The sequence below is a fragment of the Haemorhous mexicanus genome, chromosome 2 (genome assembly GCF_027477595.1).
Source record: "Haemorhous mexicanus isolate bHaeMex1 chromosome 2, bHaeMex1.pri, whole genome shotgun sequence".
NCBI classification, from domain to species: domain Eukaryota; kingdom Metazoa; phylum Chordata; class Aves; order Passeriformes; family Fringillidae; genus Haemorhous; species Haemorhous mexicanus.
Genome location: NC_082342.1, coordinates 107352653 through 107376437, shown reverse-complemented (window position 1 = coordinate 107376437; position 23785 = coordinate 107352653). Strand labels below are relative to the sequence as shown.

The 23785-nt window shown below is 36.0% G+C and overlaps 1 protein-coding gene across 4 annotated transcripts in view; it reads left to right on the top strand.

The window, feature by feature from the left end:
• RPS6KA3 (ribosomal protein S6 kinase A3) overlaps positions 1-23785 on the top strand; it is a 74117-nt gene that overhangs the window by 24614 nt on the left and 25718 nt on the right. For all 4 annotated transcript variants that reach the window (XM_059839877.1, XM_059839876.1, XM_059839875.1 and 1 more), the window contains 7 exons: positions 8833-8949; positions 11027-11108; positions 14795-14875; positions 15890-15969; positions 18461-18567; positions 21493-21530; positions 21902-22044. In XM_059839877.1, coding sequence (XP_059695860.1) covers positions 8833-8949; positions 11027-11108; positions 14795-14875; positions 15890-15969; positions 18461-18567; positions 21493-21530; positions 21902-22044 — 648 coding nt within the window. The remainder of the gene's footprint in view (positions 1-8832; positions 8950-11026; positions 11109-14794; positions 14876-15889; positions 15970-18460; positions 18568-21492; positions 21531-21901; positions 22045-23785) is intronic.

The following is a 23785-nucleotide window of genomic DNA, read 5'->3' as shown; positions in this document are numbered from 1 at the left end:
ATGGCTTATGCTTGAAGGAGGTGTTCGCCAATATGGGCAATATGGTTTTGACTTAATTGTTATGATCAAAACTATCAAAAATTATTTATTTTTTCTCTTATTCTGATTCCTGACTATAGAAATTGAAGTTCCAGAACTGTGATCCTTCCTAATGGTGATTCTGGCCGTTTCTCATGTGTAAATTATCCTGTATAAAATAGATACAAAAAATAGTAGTTGTATGTGATTTTAAACAGAAGAATTTCATTAAATAGCTCCCTAAAGAGTTTCTGATGGGATCCAACAGCATTTTTTAAAGTATTCATAGGGTCTGTTTAAAAGAAATCTGAAAGTCACAATATTGGCACAGTTAAGTGCTAAATGGTGTATTAAGAAAAAATCTTGCACAGTTTGGGGGAGTGACTTGGCTTTGTCAGGCAAGTGACTCTTGGAAGGGCTCCCAGTACCCACTAAACACAGCCCTATGGCTGGTTCCACAGCTGTGGTCACTGCAGATTGAGGCAGGAGGATTGTGGCTGGAAGTGTGGGGGTTATTGCTCTATGTGCAGCATAAATCAGTGATGCAGAGGCTTCCATAATAACATGAACAATCAAGTAGTAAAAATAAAAAAAAGTCAGTGACGACTTTACAAGTCGTCAAAGAATACGAGCTAGAAAATCACTTTACAGTGAAAAATCTGAAAAAGTTCTTAAGGAGCAAATTAAGTCATAACTAAGACTTATGTCTGTAAGTAACTGTATGTCAAAGATGGTTCTGTTTTGTACCTTCTTTACTCTGTTAAGACAGTACAGAATTAACAGGTAAAGGTGAAACCTGGGTAATGCTGAAACCAGGATTATCAGTATTTAAATTAATTTCTACAGCAGTTGCTTAAGATGGTTTAGCTATTATAAAGGTTTTCATTATTTATTGAGATTAAAATTTATTAATCTTCTTGTCTGATGTTTACCTTGAGTCAAAGCCTTAACGTCATTTTGACAGATTTTGGTCAGCATGTCAATGATGTTTGACGTATGGGAAGAACTTTTATGATTACTGGACCCATCCAAGGATTTTTTGCATGTGTCAGATTTCCCTCCCACTGGGTTTTAATGAACTCGAATATGTATAGCACATCTGTCCTAGTGATGCGTTGTTATTGGAAAATGGCAGTTTATTTAAAAGTCCTGCTGATAGTCATATTTTTTCTCAGTTCTAAAAGCAAAGATATTACAGGGGTTTCTTTCTGTCCAGAAATTGTGTTGTAGAATTCAGAGGTTTTATTTAAAATGACTGTGAGGTTAATGGTTTGTCCTTATTCCTTTCTTATGTCCTCTATTTCATAACTTCCATCTCTGTTAGATGCAGAAGGGATTGGTATGTGGCCTTTTACTTTTTTTCAACCATTAAACCTTTTATTCTGATGTTACAGGTTTGGTGCTGTATTTCTGGCTATATTTTGTATAGCAAATGAGAGTGCAGAGGGGAAGCTTTGTGATCAGTATTTAGTCATTTGCCAGCTGAAATTTACTGCACTTCTGAGGAGATTTTCACCTTCTTCTGGGTAATGCTCATTTCATGGGAAAGTGAACATGCAGCCAGCCTTGTTGTGCACTCAGTTCTTGTGGGTCGCTCCTTGAAACAGCGTGTGGATGTTGTGTGTTATCTTCAATATCCCATTCATGATGCAAAGAACTCGAGATAGGATGGTTATTCATCCCATGTCTCACACAGTAATGACTTCAGGGATTTTCTAATCAACCTTTTATAAAGAGAACTTTCTCAGAAATCTGTTCCTAAGTTTCTTCCAGGTAGAAACTGGAACAAATACTTGGGTATGGTAAAGGAGTAATTTATTTTCTTTAGCCTTTAGCTGCTGTTACTCCTTTTTTTGTCATCAAATAAGAACATCTATTTTCCACAATAACAGGCCTCAGAATAATCCAAAAAGTAATGCCAATCCTTTCAAAGTGTTCAGCATGTTAAAATAAGTAGGCTGTTCTTTCAAAAAGCCTTAATCTATAGGTTCTTCTGGCATGTACTACACATACCTACCTTTGCTCTTGGTTTGACAAAAAATTAGGCCTGACAGGTTTTTTGTTGTTCTTTGCATAGTTAGTCAAAAAGACTTTTTTAAATTTGATTTTTCTTAAATCCCACACTTACAGAATCAAATAAAATCTTCCTGGACCCTTCCAACCCCCCCAGTCTTGTTGTGCATGCCTGTCTTTGTTAGGAATCTTAGTGTTTGGGTATCTTGCTTTCAGTCAGCTTTCTATTTAGTTTAATTTCACTGAAGTGGACAGCAAAGACTGTGCAATCAGTCTTTCTGTTCAGGATGGGCCCAGTTACTTTTAGAGTCACATGCTATTGGCTTTAATGTTTGAATGTCTTAAGCTGTAAATGTTTCCCTGTACTTTTTTTTTTTCCTTACCTTTCCAATTCTATGTCACTTCATGACTTTACACCCCTTAAATGTCACCTCTGTGTAGGAGCAATATAAATGCACTGGTCCATTATTATTTTTGCATTAAAACTTTACATCTTTTACATAGCTTCTGCTCTTGTCCTTTGGAATAATATATGTATATCATAATTTTAATTTATACTTTCAGTTTATTGAAAAGTATATACTCAAGTCTTTGTCCCCCATCATGAAGTTGATGAACAAATTATTTTTTTAACAACTGTAATCTAAAATATGCTGTCATTAAGATTAAAGTGTTTAAAATATTTCTACTCATAGTCCTGTAATTTTCAGTATCTAGAAAAGAGGAAATCTGTCTCCCAGAAATACCTTTCCTAAGTACAGGTTCCATATGTAACATAGCAGTTTATCCTTTGGTGTTGTGTTTAAGTTAATTCACATCTAGTTCTTACACCTCTTTAAGAGTAAATTCTTGCTGAATTTCCTATTTCTGCCTCATATTTTGAAATTTCTTTGCCAAGCACTTGTCATCATGCAAGTTCACACTTGGCTTATGCATTTTTTTCAGGAAGCTGAGGCTGAGAATTTTAGGTGCAGTGAGACTCCTATGGTGTTTGGATGTGCTAATATTCCTTATTCTGAATGGCTTTCCACTTCCTGTTATGAGTAAGAGCACAGATCTGATCCTGGGCTGCCTAATTAGATGATTTGGAATATTTCCTTGTGAATGATTTTACCAATATTGCAGCATATATTTATATATTTTTAAAAATTATTTTAATCTTTAGCTTATTATTTCTCTGTCCTTTTAATGTAAAATTTGTAGTCAAAGAATGCTTCCTTTTTTTAATGTTTACTGTTTAAACACTAATGAGTGTTGCAATGGTATTGTGGATTTTACTGGTAGTTCTCCTAAATACCAATTCAGAGCCCAGTTTAGTAGTCCTAGACCAGCTTTTCAGCTGTCCCTGGACCACACTGCTCAGAGAAAGGTCTGCAGATAACGCAGCTTGTTCTGCTCTGATGAGCTTATGCCATGCAGCTCTGCATGGGCCACTTCTTTACACAGAGCAGTTTTCAGGTTTCCTATTGAAAATTCAGAATTCTGAAGGGTAAATTGCAGAAGAGTCTATGTATAGGTAAACTCATCTTGCTTTTCTGGGCTTTTTCACTACTACTGAGAAATATATGCCTAGTAAGACTCTGTTTCTACTTCCTTTAGGGTTTAAAGTCTGGTTTTCTTTTAACACATTATCTATTAGTTGTTCCTGTAATAAGATCTCAAACAAATACAAATATTTTATGTTGGTGTAGAGTTAATTTACTTTTGAATTAAAAAGTGATTGTAAAGGAAATTCACATAAATTCAATTACTAGAAGTAAAATGAGTGTTTAATGTTCATTAAGTACCTAAAATATTGGGAGTTTTTTTTCCCAGCAACATGATTAGTTTATTATTTTTATAATCTGATAATGATTAAATAGTTTTTCAGTGCTTCCCTAGAAGGTGTCTGTCCTTTTGTTTTACTGGCAAGCATGTTTCCTACTCCAATTTGTAGCTGATTACTTAAGATAAAAATGAGCTGCCCTTGGTGTTGCAGAATCCTCCTTTTTTTTTTTAATAGTTTTTCGTTCTAGTTTTATTTGTCTGTGCCATACAGTCCATTTGGTGTTCTTTCCTATGTGTGTGTTCTTGTGCACAGACATGTATTGTGAAGTATATTACTATAAGCTTACTTATATGGAAATACTGCCTAGAATAGACTAGATCAGTACAGGAAATTGTTCTAGAATATTTTATTTCAAATTCATACCTAAACTTGTTTGTCACTCACTTCTTTCTTAGCCAGTGTTGATTTAACACTATTACATTGCTAAATAAACTCTGAGTAATATTACCTTCTGTTTGTTTCATTGTATTCCATATTTGGTTTCACTGTAATGGAAGCCAATAGTAACCACCTAAAAGCTGACACACATGGTTGTTTTGGGAATTTTTTTAAATGGCTTTCTGAGGCAGCATAACTTTCTAGTGTGAAGAAGGCCTTGAGAGAACTGTGTGCCTAGAAGAAGAAATCATGTCTTGAGACTTTTATTTAGACCCTGCTGCAGTATAATGCTTGAGAAAAGGGAGCTTTCCAAGCTTATAAATAACAGAAATAAAATGTAGGCAGGAGGGTATAGTTGTAACTGGAAGACCCCTCCATTGCAACTGGTGAGTTGACTGTCTGTAGTTGAGTAAAAGGTTTCAAGGAATGGAAGAAAGGAGCAGAGGACCCAAGTATTCCAGCATCTCATTTATTTTCAATTCATCACACGGGACAAATGTTTTTGCCAAGTACCAAGAAAAATGATCAAACAATTCACTACCAGATGGAACGGCTGGCTTCTCTTCCAGTTTACTGCAAGATGACATCTCTGATCTGATGTAATTAGTGCAGTTGGTTGAGAATAGAGATCTTTTTCTACAGTGTATAAGACTTGTATTGTAATTCAGGTAGATAGTGAGGCTTGATTACCTCTGCATATAATTTGTGTTTCTATAAAAGGCTTAGCTTTTGTATTTTTAACTGCATTTGCACTATTTAGGTTAAAATAACAAACATTGAACAGTTACATCAGAAAAGGAAGCTGCAAATTTGTGAACAACCACTCATAATAAATCTTGCTCCCGAATGAGAGTTACCGACAAATTAAAGTTGAATATCATTAGAGTTCCTTTTAGTTTAAAACAGAGTTCTATTACGTCTGCCTTTTATGGACTGAAGAGTAACTGAGCCCTGAGAAAATGCAAAGCCTGGGAATATTCTCTTGGTATTAGGAATGTGAAGTGGTGGTTTGGGGTTTGTTTTGTTTTTTTAGAGTGTGCTCAAAATAACCACTGGAAATATGGTTGCATAATAATTGCATAGCATTCAAAAATAATAATTTTTGTTTGTGTATAGAGAGCAAGTTAATATATTTTCTTGTTCTGGTTGAGTTTTGTAGTGCTTTTAAAGCATATAGAATCATAGAAGGATTTGGATTGGAAGGGACCATGAAGGTCACCTAATCCTAGCCCACTTGCCCTGGGCAGGGACACCTCCCATTAGATCAGGTTGCTCCAAGGCCTTATCCAGCCTGGCTTTCAACACTGCCAGGGTTGGGGCATCTACAACCTCCCTGGGCAATCTGTTCCAGTATCTCACCATCCTCTCAGTAAAGAATTTCATCCTAATGCCTAACCTAAATTTCCCTTCTTTCAGTTTGTACCCATTACTCCCTGTCCCATCACTACAGTTCTTGATGAAGGATCCCCCTCTGGCTTCCCTGTAGTCCCCTTCAAATACTGGGAAGCTGCTTTGGGGTCTCCATGCAAACTTCTCTCCTGTGGGCTGAACAGCCCCAGCTTTCTCAGCCTGTCTTCATAAGGAGGTGCTCCAGTCATCTTACCAACTTCATGGCCCTCCTCTGGATTTGCTCCCACAGTTCCATGTCCTTCTTATGCCCACCTGATTGCTTTGTGTCCCTGAAGGCAGTAAATAAATAGATTTGAGTACGTTGTGTTTCACATGTTCTTGACTTTCCCAAGATTGCCAGGGAGCAAATCGATAAAACTGTTAAGCAGAAATGGATCAAAGTATGTGAAGTAATGTGTGCGTGGCAGTCTGTTTTGCTGAGCTATTCTGTTCCTCTCTTGGGATTCTCTCAGAGTCAGTCAGAGGTTTAAGTAGTATGTAATCCAACTGATCACATAATAATTTAAAATAGAAAACCAAAAATGTCTACCAGCAATTTATTCCTTTGACAAGTAAAAGGAAACAATATTTATTTCAGACTGTAAAGATTCAGCAGGTAATCAATGATGGTAGCATTTTCTCCTGAAAAGACAGAGAAGTTCACGTTATTAGGTGGAATACTCAGCATGCCGGTGTGCACACACATGCAAAAGTTTGGCTGTCTTAAAATGGAAACAGGCACCTAAACTTAGAGGACATCTTGGATTTGTCGTGGGTCTTCTAAAACTAAATTCTTCACACCAAAGTGTCTTTTTTCACTCCCTGATTTTAAAAAGTTGCCAGCATGTTCTGTGAATTATTCCAAATCACATGCTGGAGTTTTTTAATATATACAGGCTATCACACACTCAGGATTTCTTATGTGCATCTTGTTTCCAACTTTGTAATCTTTTGAAAAAGAGAATCTTTTGAAGAAGAATTGTCTGTCTGGGAGAAGCATATGTTGGAATATGCTGACCTAGGTGGACAGTTGCTTTGCATTTTTATGCAGTACTGAAATGATCAGATGCAAAAGGGTACTTTCAGCACTAACTCATGCACATACATTTTGCGGAATGCTTGAAAAGCTTACAAATTAGTGCTTCAGAAACACAGTTTTAGAACTTGGCCTCTACTAACCTATCACTATAACTAATTAGTGCACATTATGGTGCATATAGATGAAGGAAAAGACTAGAGCAAGGAAGGCATAGTCTTAGAGGAGAATCATAGAATATCCTGAGGTGGAAGAGATTCATCAAGATCATTGATGTCCAGCTCCTTGTCTTGCACAGCACCATCACCGAGTCACACCATGTGCCCAAGAGCATTGTCCAAATGCTTCTTGAACTCTATCAGACTTGGTGCTGTGACCTCTTCCCTGGAGAGCTGTTCCAGTTCCCAACCGACCTGTGAATGAAGAATCTTTTCCTAATATTCAACCTAAACTTTCTCTGACACAACTTCAGGCCATTCCCTCAGGTCCTGCCACTGGGTAGGTTAGAGAATACTTAAGCAAAGTGTATCTGAGTCTGTGGGCCCTGATGGAATGCACCTGAGTGCTGAGGGCCCTGGCAGCTGTCATTGTGAGGCCACTTTTGATTATTTTCTAATTACCACGATGACTGGGAGAGGTGACAGGGCTGAAGGAAAGTGAATGTCAACTCCTGCCTTCAAAAAGAAGGAGGATCCAGGGAACTACAGGTTGGTCAGCCAGGCTTTAATCCCCAGGGAAATCGTGGAGAAAAACATAGCATTCCTGTATACATGGAGTGCAAAGGGTAGCTGGGCTTATTCAGCATGGATTCACAATGGTGAAATGATGTTCAACCACCCTGAAGGGAGGGTGCAAAGAGCTTTTTTTCAGTGCTGCCCAGTGGCAGGACCAGAGGCAATGGGCAAAAGGGGAAATACAGGAGTTTCTGTCTGAACATCAGGAAACACTTTTTCACTGTCAGGCTGGCTGAGCCCTGGCACATGCTGCACAGGGAGGTTATCACCATCCATGGAGATATTCAGGTCCTGGCTCTGGGTGGCCCTGCTTGAGCTGAGGGTATTAGGTTAGACAGGATGATCTCCAGCCGTCCCTTTCAATGCCAGCCAGTCTACAATTCTATGAAATGGGTCTGAATTCCTCAATAAATAGATGGAAAGTATTCTCAGATTTATTTTGTTTGCTATAACCCATAGAAGAAATTGAAAGAGAATGAACAAGAAGTTAAAACTAGATAATATAGATAATATTATAGATATAATAGATAATATATTGCTTTCTGTATGTTAACTGTCAGTTGTGCATTAACTTACAGTAGCTTGGATTGCGCATAATGCCTAGATAGATCTTCAGATGACATTAACAAGAATGAAGGTTTTTTTAGTTACTTGATGATTATAAGATCTGAAATTCTTTCCTTGTGTGGCAAGGAGTGTCACTTTTCAGGGATTTTCAAATTCAGTGCAGAAAACACTGAATTAAGTGCAGAGCACAAGAAGATTCCCTGCTGCTTAGAGCTTTCTGGTGACCATTTTCTCACAGAAGGGGAAAGGATAAGGACTGGGCAGTTTTTATAGGATAGACTCTCCTTGAGAAGAAAGGAAGAATACTTTCTTCAACAGAATTTTGTCAGTGGCAGGTGGAGTCTGCTGCTGAAGTGGGGGTGGAGAGTGTTGCTTTGTGTGGAAATGTGTTGAGTCACACACTGTCTTAAAAGGTGAGCATTGGCATTGCTGCAGCATGGTGGTCCTCATTCAAGTGTTAAAAAGGAGGGCTTTCCAAAGACATCTGGTCTATCTAATACACTCTAGGTGTGTTTTAAAATTACTAAATTCTCAAGAAGATTGGTTTCCATTAATTGGTTGTGAATCTGGAACAGAAATATGAACCCAATAATATGGGCCTAAGAGGCAAATCTTGGGAATTGCTGACTTCTGTCAACTCTGTTATTGTCTGGATCCCGGTGCGTCTCTAAAAGTTCAAGCTATGTTGTTACTGAACTAGGGCTTTCTGTCTTAGTTATGCCAATAGCATTGCTAAGTGGTTTTTTCCCTATATTTGACATTGTCTAGTTGATTGGGTTCAGTGACTCTGGTATTTTCCAACATATTTTGAATTTGTAAATATTTGTAAACCATTAATCTAAATTTATTCCTCTGTTTTCCTCTGCCAGGAAGAAGGAAGTATCAAAGAAATTGCAATAACTCACCATGTAAAGGAAGGACATGAGAAAGCAGACCCTTCACAGTTTGAACTTCTGAAAGTACTAGGACAAGGATCCTTTGGAAAGGTTGGTAATTGAACTCTTGTGGAGCCAAGTATTCAGGAATATAGCATTGAATATTGGTTGTGAAATATTTGGACAGTCACAGTTTTGCATTAAGGCAATGTTGCAAGTGAAAACTGCTTTCTAAATTAGTGCTAACGAGGCGCTGTAATTGTGGCAGATCTTTTTAAAGTAGTAGGTTTTTTTTCATGTTAGTACTATATGTGGATTTCAAAGTTCAATAGAAAAAATGGCTTGATATGAAATAATTGGGTATTTACTGTTAAAATGGAACGCCATTCTTCTATAACTGCTCTTCTCTATTTCAGGGGGTGAGGGTTGAAGTGTTTTTTTGATAAGTATTCCTTGTTGCTTGCTAACTGTAGGACATCACCAGTACAGAAGCTGGTTTCTGTAGCATGTTGCAGTTGTAATGAACAAATTGTAGGCAATAATGGCTACTGAAGTAAATGTGATACACCCCAGTCATGTTCATTATCTGTTGTAATTTGGTTAAGGCAATGTACCTTGATATTTATCTGAACATCTGTTAAAGACTCAATGTTTCTGGCATTTCATGAGTACTGAGATCTCACTAGGCTTACAGTTTTTATACTTTTAGCTGTCCAAATCCGACTTGGAAGCAAAACATTAAGTTCACATGGCAAGACTGAATGGAATATGTAAGGCAAGATAGGGGAGCCTTTACATCCATTTTCATCCTTAATTGCAATTCTGAATGTGATGTTAAGCTCTAGCATGTAAAAAAACCACCTTAGATATGGTGGAAAATTAGAAAAATAGGTCCAATTCTCTTTTGGTGGTAGTGAGTTACTGTTAGTTACATTATTGTTCCAGTTAAGTTTGGAAATCTAGGTGCTTAGAAACTATAAATTTTTGTACTCATACTAGTAAGAATTCACTGAGAAACCTGATTCAAAGGTTTGATTTAATCCAGAATCATTACCAGGTTTTTATTTGGAAATCTTCAGATCATGAGAAGTAAATCATTCAAGGGCAAGGAAAAGTGAGCTAATAAATTGTCATTTCAGCAATCACTTCTATTGATAATACTAAATTCGGTAATTTAATGGGAGGGAGAGGGGGGAATGTGAGTTTTAAAAAAGCAAAAATAATAAACTGTCTAGGTGACTCAGTTTTCTGCAAAAATGCCAGTCTTGTTCTCAGTTGTGTTAGCATTTATGCAAAAATCATTACTTTTTTTTTAAAAATCCATTAATCATTTTGTTCTAATGATTTGTGAAGCTGTCACTGTTTCCCATTTAGTTTAAAAAAAGTAAATTTGCATGCTTTTCAAGGTCTTTTGATGATGATCTGGTAGTCTCTGGGTAATGCAGGGCATGTTAACGTACGTGAGAATTGGGCACAAAACCAGACATCAAACTAGTTTCACATGACCTGTTTAACTTCCTCATGTACCACAGCATGTCTCTATACATGTCCATAGCCAGAAAACCTGTGACAGTTGGTTTTGGTAGGTTTTTTTTTTCATTCCTAAATGTAAAATTTGTCTCTACTGGAATTAATTTTGTTTTAAGGGTATTTAAAACAATACCAGTTAAGAAATCCCATGATATTGAAGAAGGAAATGAAACACCCTTTAATTGAGACTGGGTCTTCTTTATTGGTACATGCAACACTAGGATATTTTTAAATTTATTTATACATTGATTTATATAGACTTCTGGATCAAATGTTGTTCACATATTTATGGTCATATCTGAAAATTATTTTATTAGCACATTTCCTGTGTCATCCTATAAATTTCAATAAGATAAAACTAGAGATTAATTTTTAAAAGTTGATTTTTGTGTGTCAAATTTGGAAGAACTTCTGAGAGAATCTGATTTTTTTTTTTTTTTACTCTCTGAAATTACTTAAATTAGACTAAAATTAATTTGTCAGAGTATACTCTGAATGAACTTTTTAGATTATGAAACGAGGTTTGGCTTTGCAGAATCTAAAACTGTCAAATAGTGTTTCATTGAAATCATAGTGACTACTTGAATTTCATAGCAAAATACATTAATCTGACTTGCTTTTATTTTCTTTTAAGAATTCTTTTTAATTTTTAATGCAGGTCTTCCTTGTCAAAAAAATCTCAGGATCAGATGCTAGACAGCTTTATGCAATGAAGGTATTGAAAAAGGCCACCTTGAAAGGTAAGCATTGTTTAGAACAAGGGAAGAGAAATAAAAAAGGTAACTCGGGGACATTATACCAAAACCTAATCTTTACACAGCTGCTGCTCTACAGATTGTGTCTTACAGCTTTCTTCTCTGAAACAGGAAATAGGAGAATACCCTGCTTTGTCTTGTAAACCTGGAAGGATTAAGGATTAACAATACTGTGTTGGTAGTTAGAGAGGACAGCAGCCTCCTTCCCATGCCGCTTTCCTTAGGCGATGGTGGGTTAATGCTGTGGTTGTGTTACATCTGCCACCTGACTTGCTTCTGAGCTGTTATTTGAAACTTAATATCCTTCCATTTTTCCTTTGCTGTGTGTCACCAAGGATACAGTTAATGCCTTTTGCTCAGTTTATAATTAGGTCATGGTACTTAAAAGCACTTTATATTGGCTGTTGTATTCTAGTTCTTAAGCACATGATTTAGTCTTTTCTTTTAAAACAGATGTATCCAGTACACTTGGCCAAACTCTTGGCATGTGATCTTGATGTAGAATATATTTTATAAAATCTTAAGTTAATAATCTAAGTTACTTGAGCAAAAACGAATTGTGAATTGATCTGTTTTTTCGACGATTTTGATCTTGAATGCTATCAGTAGCAAAATAAGTCTAAGCCTGAACAATCTCAATTCTGTCTCAGAGAATTCTGTAAGAAAAAAAGAAATGAGGTATTTTTTACCATAGATCAAAATGAAAGTCATCTTTTGCACTAATGCCTTGACCAGATTGTATGCTTGTTCTTTTATGTCATTGGCTTATAGTTTTTTCTATGTGAAGTTCTTCTAATTTATGACTGTACTGAAACTGAAATGATAGTTTTGGGATGGCTCCAACAGCCTGTAGTGCTTTACCGATGTTATCGATTATTATATTGAATTTCAGTTTTAATGTTTTAATTTCAGTTTTAATCCTTTTATCGTCAAATATTTATAGAATGATGGAGGGAACAAAAACATTGGTTTATGAACTTCTGCTAAAATGTGTCAGTTTTTTCACTTAAGATCTAGTGCTGAATGTCACAGTTCTTACACTTACAGAGGGCTGTGTATTTGAACAGTTTCCTATATTTTGATTCCTTTGTGTTTTGTGGCACGTGTCATTCTCATTATTTACTTCCTATTTTTCTGAATTTGATTTCCCCTCATTTAAGGTACATTAATATCCTCAACAGCCTTTCAGTCCCTGGCCTGTTAATAGCTCAGGACTGGTCAAAGGTCACTCAGCAGTTGCTTTTTTAAGATGCTCGACGGCTTCTCTTCATCACCTTTTGATTGCAGTTTAACCTCATGTAAAAATTACAGTCCAGGCTGTGGTTCTAGTTTTACCTACAGATGAGAGAGACTGATATATGCTGAAATTGAGAGCATGACTTTTAATTGGGAAAGGAGACCCTCTGAGGCACTAAGAATTCAAGGATATGAAAGGCTTGAGCAGAAAGGTGATGACATCAAGAGGATGCCAAAGTCCTCAACACTTGGTATCTGAATTATCAGATGTTTTTCATGCACTGCTTGCTTGTGATTCATGTTTTAGGAAGAGCAGAGTTGCAAGCAAATTAAGATTACTGTTAAAACTTTAATATGAAATTAATTGGAATTAATTCTATTTTCCAACTTTTTTTATATAAGTAATATATTTTTTTAAAATACAGCATATTACTTGATTTGTCTGTGTTTCTTTAGCACTTTCAAATCTATTTCATAAAGTTATTTTTGTGCTCTATAATTAAAGATAAAAAGACCACACTTGAAGGCAATGTACCTGATCCACAAATCAAAATTAGAGAAAATATTTTCATAGAAATGCAGCTGTATTAGCCAGAACACAGTCCAACTCTCTAATATTTAGAGCAAATGCAAGAATATATACATATAGTTTTGTTTACTGCAGAGACTAGTTTATTAATACACTCTGACAGAAGGTGTTATCTTTCAGTGCCCCTTTATGATACAGAGAGAGAAACAGAGCCAAAACATATCTAGAGCGTCTGGAATCAAATATATTAAGAAAAATCAGTGCTTCCAGTGGAACCCATGTGGAAATAACAGTCAACAAAAATCAGATATCAAGTAAAATAATGGCTTATCCCACTATCTGAAATTAGCTCAGTTCTTTACACTTCTTTTGCTTGGAGCTTTAAGTCCATACTTTCCATGTAACTGCTGCATAGCTGCAGGCACTTGAAAGTCTTTTAAATTTTTTTTCTCACCTGAACCTGCCTAAAAAAAAAGAATATTCTGAATTTCAATCTTGTAATTCAGATGAGTTGCTGAAACAGTTAAACTGCACAACTAACTATCTTGTGACATTTTAATGGCTTTAGATGCAAAGGTCAACATTCAAATGTGATGTTTGCTTTGTACTTGAGCACTTATTTCATAAGCTTCCATTTTTAGGGATGTGTTCTGCAGGCAGATGGAAACTTCATGGTTGTATTCATTCATGAAAACATATCTATATAACTTTTTCATAAGTATCTGTATTATTGTAAGGTGCCTGTTTCTGGGAAGATATAGATAAATGCCTTAACACCATTTTGCTTCTTGTTCTTTTTCTCTTCTGCCTTATGTTTTAATATCAGAGAACTCTGGCTTGTTTACTATACAAGGAATGCTGTCAGCTTAAACTTTGGACGGGACTTCATTGCTCTGGGGTGCTTCCTTCAGGAAGATACATTTGTGAAAGGAGCAGTAACAAAAGTAGAATAGAGGGAAAGAGAAAAATGCAACATCTTAAACCACTGAAAGCAAACTTTGATAGTTCTCCACTGTGTAAAGTACTGAATATTGTCTGTGTCCTGGCTGATTCAGAGCTTCAGATGGGAACCAAGCCCTGACTGGAGCTGGCAGGAAAGTTGTGGAGAACAGCTGAAGCAGGTGCTGTGCTCAGCTGACTGCCCTGCCTGTGTTCCTGCATTGCTGGCATGTGATGCTCATTTGGGTTTAATCTCTGGTGGCATAGGAGCACTTACATGTCCTGTTCAGAGCCACCACGGATGGACAGCACAGGCAGCTTGACCAACAACTGCTTCTAATGTCTGATATATTTCGCCATGCACATTTACTCTCAGTAAATGTCCTTAAAATCAAAAATATAATCTGAAGTGTACACTACATTGAATCAATGGCATTTTTCTTAAGGTCATTATAAAGAAAATGAAAAAAAAAATCCCTTCCAAATTGTAAAGGACTTAATATTTTATTAGTGTGAGTTATTTCATGAGTTAAACCAATGTAAACATCTTTATGATAGTATGATTATACTTATGCTGTTTGTTTTGCTACAACTTTAATTCTCTATGCTTTTCACTAGTAAAATGTTTTCTATACATAGCTGTGGCAGTTTTGCTGTGATGTTTGAAAGGTTTACTAAGTATAGAGCAGACTGAAGGGTGGCTGTGTTTTCTCATGTGCTTTTGTTAAATTTATTTGCCTAGTGTTAGGTTTTGTCAATAGCAAAAACTGAAGTAAATCAAAATGCATAAAGATATTTATCAGAAAAAAAGGTGGAATAAATTTGCTCAGTTCTCAGCTGTGTACGATATAGTGACCTGCAGACAAATATAATATTCTACAATGGGAAGTACATCAGGAAACATGAGAAATACTGAGTCATAATGTACTTTTTTTTTTTAATCTTGTGTGCTCGTGTTCTGTTGTAGTTCGAGATCGGGTTCGGACAAAAATGGAACGTGATATCCTAGTGGAAGTTAACCATCCTTTTATTGTCAAGTTACATTATGGTGAGTTGCAGAAAAATTCATTCTTATAGCATAGCGTGTTTGTCAAGATGGCTTTTAATATTTGCTCTGTGGTTCAGAAAATCATAGAACTTTAGGGTGTTAAGTCCCAGTTGTGCAGACTTGCTCTGTAATAATTCTCATGCGAAAGAAGCACGTGACTGACTTCATGCAGTGTTAAATCTTTCTAAGACTGAGACTCTGTAGCCCTTTGTGTTATTAAAAGCAGTTATCTATTAATAACTAGCCTTTATTTTCCAAAACCTCTAATCTTTTGTATGACATACGTTTTTTAAGTTATTTCTTACAGTTGCTTTGTTTATTCTATAGAAAAATGTATGCAATGGCATCAATTCCACTTGCATTGAAATTAGTGGAAATTAGCCTTTTAATTTTAATAGTATGAGCAGCTATAGCACGATACTTATGTGTAAGAGGGGAAGATATCAGTACTTCTAACATGTGGAAAAAAGGGGAGTTTCTGGTTTGTTTTGGTTTGGGGTTTTTCGGTTCATATTTTTCTTTTAGTGTTTGTTTTTTCCTATAGTTAAACCTTACTCTCACTTTTTAAAGTGGCTTAATGTCTCTCTTGCATTTTTTAAAGTGGCTTAAATTATGTACCTTTCACTATTTTATTTGCCATTTTTTTGCAGACTATATTAAATGCCCTGTTTAGCTGGGACATTTAGATTTTAGATTTTTAGATTTTAAAAGGTTCATTAGTTACTAGTTTGCCCTTTTAAATTCTGCTTTAAAATCTGAAATCCAATGCTGGTTAACCTAAGTTTATTTTTTAAGGAACTTTATTGGTGATTTGCTTTACTTTCATATTGCATGGGAATTACTTGGTCCCTTGTAGATGATCAGTTACCTAGTTAATTTCAATACATTTTCTCACAAAAGCAAAAAAGAAATTAATTTTAATAATGAAAATAAGGGTGAATTATTTGGTATGTTATTTTCCTAATCATGGATAAAGTTAGGTGATATTTAATTTTTTTTAATTGATCTTTTCAGCTTTTCAAACAGAAGGGAAGCTGTATCTTATTTTGGATTTTCTCAGGGGAGGAGACTTGTTTACACGTTTATCCAAAGAGGTACACTTTTTAAATTTGAAAAACTGTCTGTTGATAGAATTTGACCATAAATTGTTTGTTTTAGGAGAATTTACATTTATTTTAAATTCCATTTCATTTAATAAAATTTTGACCTGTTTTTAACCAGGTACATTTTTTGTTTGGTTGGGTTTCTTTGCACAGTCAATTCATAGAAGGGCTGATGGCAATTTACATTATTTCTGAAAAAAGTCTTAGACAAGCAATCTTTCTGTGCTGCTTTTTATACCTGGCAAAATCTTCTCATTTGTTACCATGTTTAAATATAAGACTTAGAATTTGGATTTTTATGAAGTAAATTTATGGCTGGTTTTAATATCCAGAATGCAGGGGCAGATAAGATGCTCTCTTTTTTACCCATGAATGCAAAATTGCATTATGTATGAATATTTAAAAAGTGAGAATTGTATACCACTTATTTTAGTAATTTTCAAAAAGTGAATGTTTTACCTCTGTCATGATGGTAATGTGTCTGTGTAGATATAGGAAATAACAACTTCAAAGGGTTTCATTACCTCAATTTAATTTGATTATAATTCCTAAAATAAATGTTAACATCTAATATATCACCATATTTTTAAGTTTTTGTTATCCATTACTCCTGTTCAAAAACTCAAAACAAATACCTCTTCAGATAGAGATTGTATCCAATGTGTCTCTGGTAGCCTGGACTTGCAGTTGTAGCTGCTTTCCATTTTCCTTTGCCACAACAGTATCAGGGGCGGCTGGGTTAGCACTGCAGTAAGTGCAATACCACTTACTGTTATTAAGAATAGAGTAGAATGGAATTTACTTTGTATATAGATGTACCCTTACTTCTGTGCACATAAATTATTTCATTTGTTTTGATCATGCCTTCTGTTTCAAGTTGCCCTTTGTCATTTGTTTTGCCACAGGTAACTAATAGGTTATTAGTGCTCTAAAATTGAGAAACTCTTAAAGTTTGTAGTTCATTCTTGATTCCCAAAAAAGAATGTATATTGGCTTCCTGCTTCCTGACTTTTTCATCCTGAACCACTCACATTTAATAAAATTTAACGTGGTTAGATGAAAAATATTCATTATAGGTACTTGAATTTAAGCAGAGTTCATAACTTTTGAGTGAAATGGCCATGCTGGATGGTATTAATGTCATCCTCATACAGCACCATGTGATTTTGAAATAGATCAGATGAACTGAAAGTTGTTGCTTTTTTCCTATTGACTACGAAGGGAAAGGCGATTAATTCCCAGCTAGATGTCTACACTGCAGATGTTTAAGGTTAGGAAAGGCGAGTCCCATGCAATGGTTTTAAATAACGTGGTGTGGGTGTATTATCTTCCTCATAGGACCTTTTATTATTTGAGCTTTTAAATGTTTCTTATACAGATTTTCTTTCTTGAATATGTCTGCGCTAAATATTGGCTCTTTTGTAGACGTAAAGTCAGCAACAACCAATTGTACAAGCTTTAGTATTGCTTTCTCTCATGAAACTACTAAGGGGAAGACATATTCTCCATTCTTAACTCTTGTTTAAAATAATCTTCAGCTTTGCTGAAATAAATTTTTACACTTTTGCATAAAACAGAATTGCTGTTCTTTTTTCTGGGTCAATATGCTTTATCTTAAGGTATTAGTCTTAGATTCTAAAAACAAAGCAAGTAAAATATCTCAGTAGTAACTGAAATAGAATCAAATCATGCAGGATCTGGTTTTATTTTTATCTTTTTCTGCTGTCTCAGAAGAGTTGACTTGTAATGTATTCTGTCAGAAATCACAACAGTTGATATATTGGGACAATATGTTCATTTCAATTAACATAAACAGAGAATAGTTTATCTTCCAATTCCAAAAAGTGGGATTGCTACCTGGGATCCTCCCTGTGCTCTTATGCAGGCTGTTCACTTTACTCCTTGTTAATTCCTGTTAGTTTACTCCTTCATCTGCCTTTCTGCAGTTACATCTCAGGCTGTACCTGGGGGCTTTTACCATTGCTGTAACTTCTTTCTCAAAGAACCTAGGGGCAGTCCTTCCAAAATCAAGATACATATACTTTACTTCTCTCTTATTTTGTGGATGTAATTCAGGCATTTGGACTTCTTTGGTCCATTTGTTGCTTGTAAATGAAATGATCCCATCCAACCAAGAGGTATTCACATTGTTTAAGTGCTTCCGAAGTATTTCAGTTTCACTACAATGTGTCTGTTTTCTTGAACAATCAGAAACAGATAATCTCTCAATTTGCAGAAAGAAGAATATATGCCTTTAAAAGTTCATTTTCAAGTATCTCTAAGTATTTCAAGTATGAAATAGTGTGGGTTATAAAATCCTAGTTTTTGTATAACTAAGAAATTTGAATTTTCTAGTATTTTGCGTAGCAATGAATTCAAGTATTGTAAGAAACCCTTCTGAAACACCACTGTTGTTGTTTAGCTTGTGCTGGTGTAACCTTTACAGATTTCTCATGTGAAATACATTGTGCTACTTTTTCAGGTGATGTTCACAGAAGACGACGTTAAATTTTATCTGGCAGAATTAGCACTTGCTTTAGACCATCTACATAGTCTTGGAATAATATACCGGGACCTAAAACCAGAAAAGTAAGGCTCCCCTGTGAGAAATGCAGTGTATTAACTTCATTTCTATAGCACTTCTTCCTCTGCACTTTTTCCCAACTGTTAAACTTCGGTAATTTACTATATGAATTGAACAGAGGGAGGTGGGGGAGGTTTATGAGCTATTTTCATTTAAAAGGTTGCATTTCACCTGTCTCAAAGAGGAAAAAGGATCTTAGCTTAGGACTTCAAGGGGCTTGTTGAGGGAACTTTAAATTCTGTTGGAAGGGGAATGAGGGCAAAGCCAGATGTAAGCCTGTGGATGACACACCACTCTTTGAGGGACTGTGTTCCTCCAAGGTCCTTTGGTCTGCCATAGAGGTAGAGTTGAGGGATGGAGGTCCTTTCAGCAGCAAGAATGAAAGGAATATCAATATGTTAGAAATCCCAGAAGCAGAAGACAACAAAAAAAATATTTGTACAATTCAGCAGCAAGAGGAGGGCCAAGGAGAATCTCCATCCTTTGTTGGATGTGAGGGGAAACATTGTGACAAAGGATGAAGAAAAGGCTGAGGTATTTGATGCCTTTCTTGCCTCAGTCTTTAATAACAAGACCACTTGTTGTCAAGGTGCTCAGCCCCCTGAGCTGGAAGACAGATTGGGACCAGAATGAAACCCCCTTAATCTAGGAGGAAATGGCCAGCAGACTGCTATGCAAATTAGAACCCCAAAAGTCCATGGGACCAGATAGGATTCACCCAAGAGTTCTGAGGGAGCTGGTAGAAGAACTCATCAAGCCACTTTCAGTCATTTATCAGAAGTCCAGGTCAACTGTGGAGGTCCCAGGTCACTGGAAGTTGGCGAATGTGACGCCCAGCTATAGGAAGGGTTGGAAGGAGAAGCCAGGATGTCAGCCTGACCTCGTTGTCAGGGAAGATCATGGAGTCATCATCTTGAGTGTCATCGTGTAACATGTACAGGACGACCAGGGGTTCAGGCCAGGCCATCCTGGGTATATGCAAGGCAGGTCCTGCTTGACCAACCTATTATCTTCTATGATGAGGTGACCTGCTTAGTGGATGAAGCAAAGGCTCTGGATATTGTCTACCTAGAGTTTAGTAAAGGCTTTTGTGACATCCAACGCTTAAGGGGAAAGGACCACCCAAGATTTGTAAATGCCTGTGGTGAAAATGAACAACAGAAGTCAGAGGGTCTGAAAAAAATCACAAGGTTTTATTAGTAAATTATATACCTGGCATGGAAATTGGCATTTTAGTCCCTGACCTACAATAAAAGCACATGCAGTGGAGTTTAGGTAAAGGGATTTAGGTAAGATGAAAAGGATGAGAGAAAAGGTGAATTAAAGAGGGAGAGAGAGGAAGAGAGAAAAAGAGATCCCCAGTCTTGGTTACAGTGTCAGTCCAACAGTTAGGGCATCCAGGGTCTGGGGGCTGTCAGCTGTGCTTGTTAGGGAGATGTTTTTATAGATAGGTTTCCCTGCCATGAAGGTGAGTTTCTTCTTTTCTATACAAATTAGTTGTTAGGCACAGTCTGTTCTTTCAGACCTTTCGGAAAATGGTTTGGGGGTCTTTGGGAATATTAGGTGGTCTTTTCTTCCCCTACAGTCCTTGCCTGCTTCTCAACCTCATTCCTGCACTTGTGCTGTACTGGGTTGTGCTTATCTTCAAGAATTAGAACAAGGATGTTTGTCCCGGAAAAGTGCTGCCCTATCTCTGCATGGCCTCTTCTCTGGGCACATCTTGTTCTTTCTCACAGTGTGTTATTACCAGCAATTCTTGCTTATTACAGGCAATCCTTATCTATTATTAGCAACAATCTGTGGTTGGCCCCAGAGCCAAATGGCTTTCAGTGTTTGAGACATACACGTTAGCCCCTTATCTTCTGTGATTTTATGCCTTTGACACCATTTCCCACAGCATTCTCCTGGAGAAACTGGCTTCCCATGGTGTGGATGGGTACACTCTTCACTGGGTAAAATACTGATTTATTGACTAGGCTCAGAGAGTGGTGGTGAATGGAATTACATCCAGCCAGAGACTGGTCACCAGTGGTGATCCTCAGGCCTCTATGTTGGGACCAGTCCTGTTTAGCATCTTCACTGAAGATCTAGATGAGGGGATTGAGTGCACCCTGAGCAAGCTCACAGACAACACCAAGTAGGGTGGAAGTGTTAATGTGCTGGTGGCAGGAAGGCGGTGTTTGCATATGGCGCTTGAGGACAGCCTTTAATGGTTCCCGCCATGGAAACTGCAGAGAGGAAAGGAATGGGGCCTGGGTCATGTCTTGCCCCCAGGATGAAATGCAGGTGGAGGAAATAAATCCATTGTGTAAGGGGTGTTACAAAATCCAGTTATTGAATACTTTGCATGCTTTGCAATGTAGTGATACTCAGTGGTAGTCAAGGACAGTTGGCATCTCTGAGAAGTGGGGCCTTTCTTGTGAGTGAAGTGAAAAGGTGGAAACCTAATGTCTGCTCCCAGTATAGGGCCTGTGGGTCCTGATCTTTAGTACAACATGAGGGTATTTATTACTCAATGTTACTTGAAGTGGTCAACAACTTTTGAAATGGTAATTACAAATTAATACCTGTTATGTATACATATGAAAACATACCTGGTATAAGAAAAATAGAATGTCTCTGTTTTTAACAATTACAATAGTGCTGCATGTGCTGCAGATAGCCAAAACTGTTACTACATGCTGAATTTAATAAAATATTTGAATAAAACTCTAGTAAACTTGTTTCTTACTCTTTAAAAAAAAAGAGCAGAAGAAAATCAAAATGTTTAGTTTGAATGTATCTTCTAATAATTAATTTTCATGCATGTTTAATTCTCCCCATCTTTGTGTATCCTCTACTGTTTATTGCTAAATATTGTCAGTATGTTTTCTGAAACAATACTTAAGATATTTTAATTCGTTTTTAATATTCTTTTTATTATTTTTTAGCATCCTGCTTGATGAGGAAGGACATATCAAATTGACAGGTGAATAAAGGAATTGCAATACTAGGATCATTTCTGTTCATAGTAAAATATTTACATTTTCCTTTTGGTAAACCAGTAAGATAAAGTAAGTAATTTTAACTGATTGGTAATTTAGCTGTGGAAGCAAGTAGTGTAATTTGGTTGAAATAAATAAAATCTAAATATTTCAATAAGATACCTGCTTTACAAGTATATCTGATGTTATGGACTATGATAATGTGGGGAGGGAAGGAGAATCCTCTAAGTCCCACATTAGTGTTCAGTTGTCTATACCAATGATAAAAGCAAAACATTTCATATTATGGTAAAAGTATCAACCATGAACTTTTTGTTCTTAAAAATTACATTTGGAATTATTTTTTTTCTTTCAGATTTTGGGTTAAGTAAGGAGTCAATTGATCATGAAAAAAAAGCCTATTCTTTCTGTGGAACAGTGGAATATATGGCACCAGAAGTTGTTAACAGACGAGGCCATACACAGAGTGCAGACTGGTGGTCTTTTGGTGTTTTAATGGTAGGTTTCTGGTAAATGTAAATAATAGCAAAATTGTAATTTGCAAGGTCTGGTGAAACAAATCAAATACTAACCCCTAAGGTGAGCTTTACATGAATTTTAACTACAAAGGAAGTCTAAATTGTGTGAAATCAATAACACCACAGAGTGTGATCAAGAACATAGACTAGGTTTTATACCAACACCAATAATATGCCATATTTTTATTATCATTTCAGTCAAATACTTTATATCTATAATAGTTTGAATGTTATGGGGACCAAGATAAATACAGAAGTAAACAGAAAAATGCTGTCTATTCCAAAGTGGGGAAGAAATTCATATTCAAATTTTAAATTTGAATTTACATTCAAGAGGTAAAAGGTGATTGGCAACTTTCTAATTAGAATCTACTGTGTAATTACAAGTTAGTGGAATAATGACAACTGTTCAGCTGTTGTTCTCGCACATCAAATTGACCTAAATGACACTGACCTGTTATGGGATATAGTTTCTCAGTTGCTTATGGTGCTTCTGCAAGGGGTAATTACTGTAAAGTTACAGGGTCAGGGGAAATGTATATGCAATATGAATTGGAAAATAATAATAGATCATGTTTGTTATTTAAGGAATGCTGGAAGACTTTTAATATTTAAAATATTTGTGTGCATTTCTGACATGGAAATTAAGCGATTGTATAAATGTATTCATTTCTTACTGCTTCTGCTGCATAACTGTAACAGTACAACTAATGCGTGTGCTTTATAGTGCAAGGAGGACTCTTGTGTCTGAAAATAGGTCATCCTATGGCTTTATGATGATTAGAATGCTGTTGTGATCTGAAAACTGACTATGTAAAAGTAGCACCTGATAACTGAACTCTCTCCAGACAAGCACACACACTCCTCACGACCGCACATTTTATCATTAAGAACAGTCAATTAAAAGATAATTACAATGTAGTTGCAGAATATTTGTTGTTGATAACACAAACATAATTAAACTTCAGCTTTAATTTATAATGGTAGAAAACATAATTTGGTGTTTATCAAGTGGATATGGTGTAATTGAAAATTGCTGTAAGATGTTAGCTGTGATTGGGGTGGCTTTCACAGTCTTAAGTGCACTGCATGTTAAATACTTTGACTTCTACTTTGAATACAAAAATATGACCTTAAAAACCAAATTCTATAAAGTAGTATATGAAATACAGTGCAATTGTTTCTAGGACATATTTTTGTTTCTTGCATTTATAGTTTGTAATTTTCATAACCAGTCTGTAAGTATCCACTTTTTACTCATTCTTAATTTCTGAGCTGATCAAAAATTCAAGTGATGGTTGGTGTGGTATAAGTACACAGTAACTAGAGTGAACAGAATTTATAGCATAGAAATTGAGACTTTAAAGATATTTCAACAAATCGTTTGGCTTCTTTTCTTGTGCTGCTAGACATGAAGTATGCTTAACCCATTGTTAAGAACTATATTCCAATTTGTCCTTTAAAACAGTGACAGTTTTAAGGGATGCCATACAAGTAAAAACATTCATTTAAAGTTTTCAGAAGCTCTGAGGTACTCTCCTCCTGAAATAAAACACAAATAGGAAAGGCCAGTGTTGGCTTGTTCTATAAGTACTGTTGGCTTATTAATGTTGGAGTATAGTTTTTGGGAGGGGTGACAAAGTATACACATGTTGAGCTGTTAATACAATATGTGTGTTTGTGACAAATTAGGAGCTTGTTAAAGAAACTGAATTTCATGC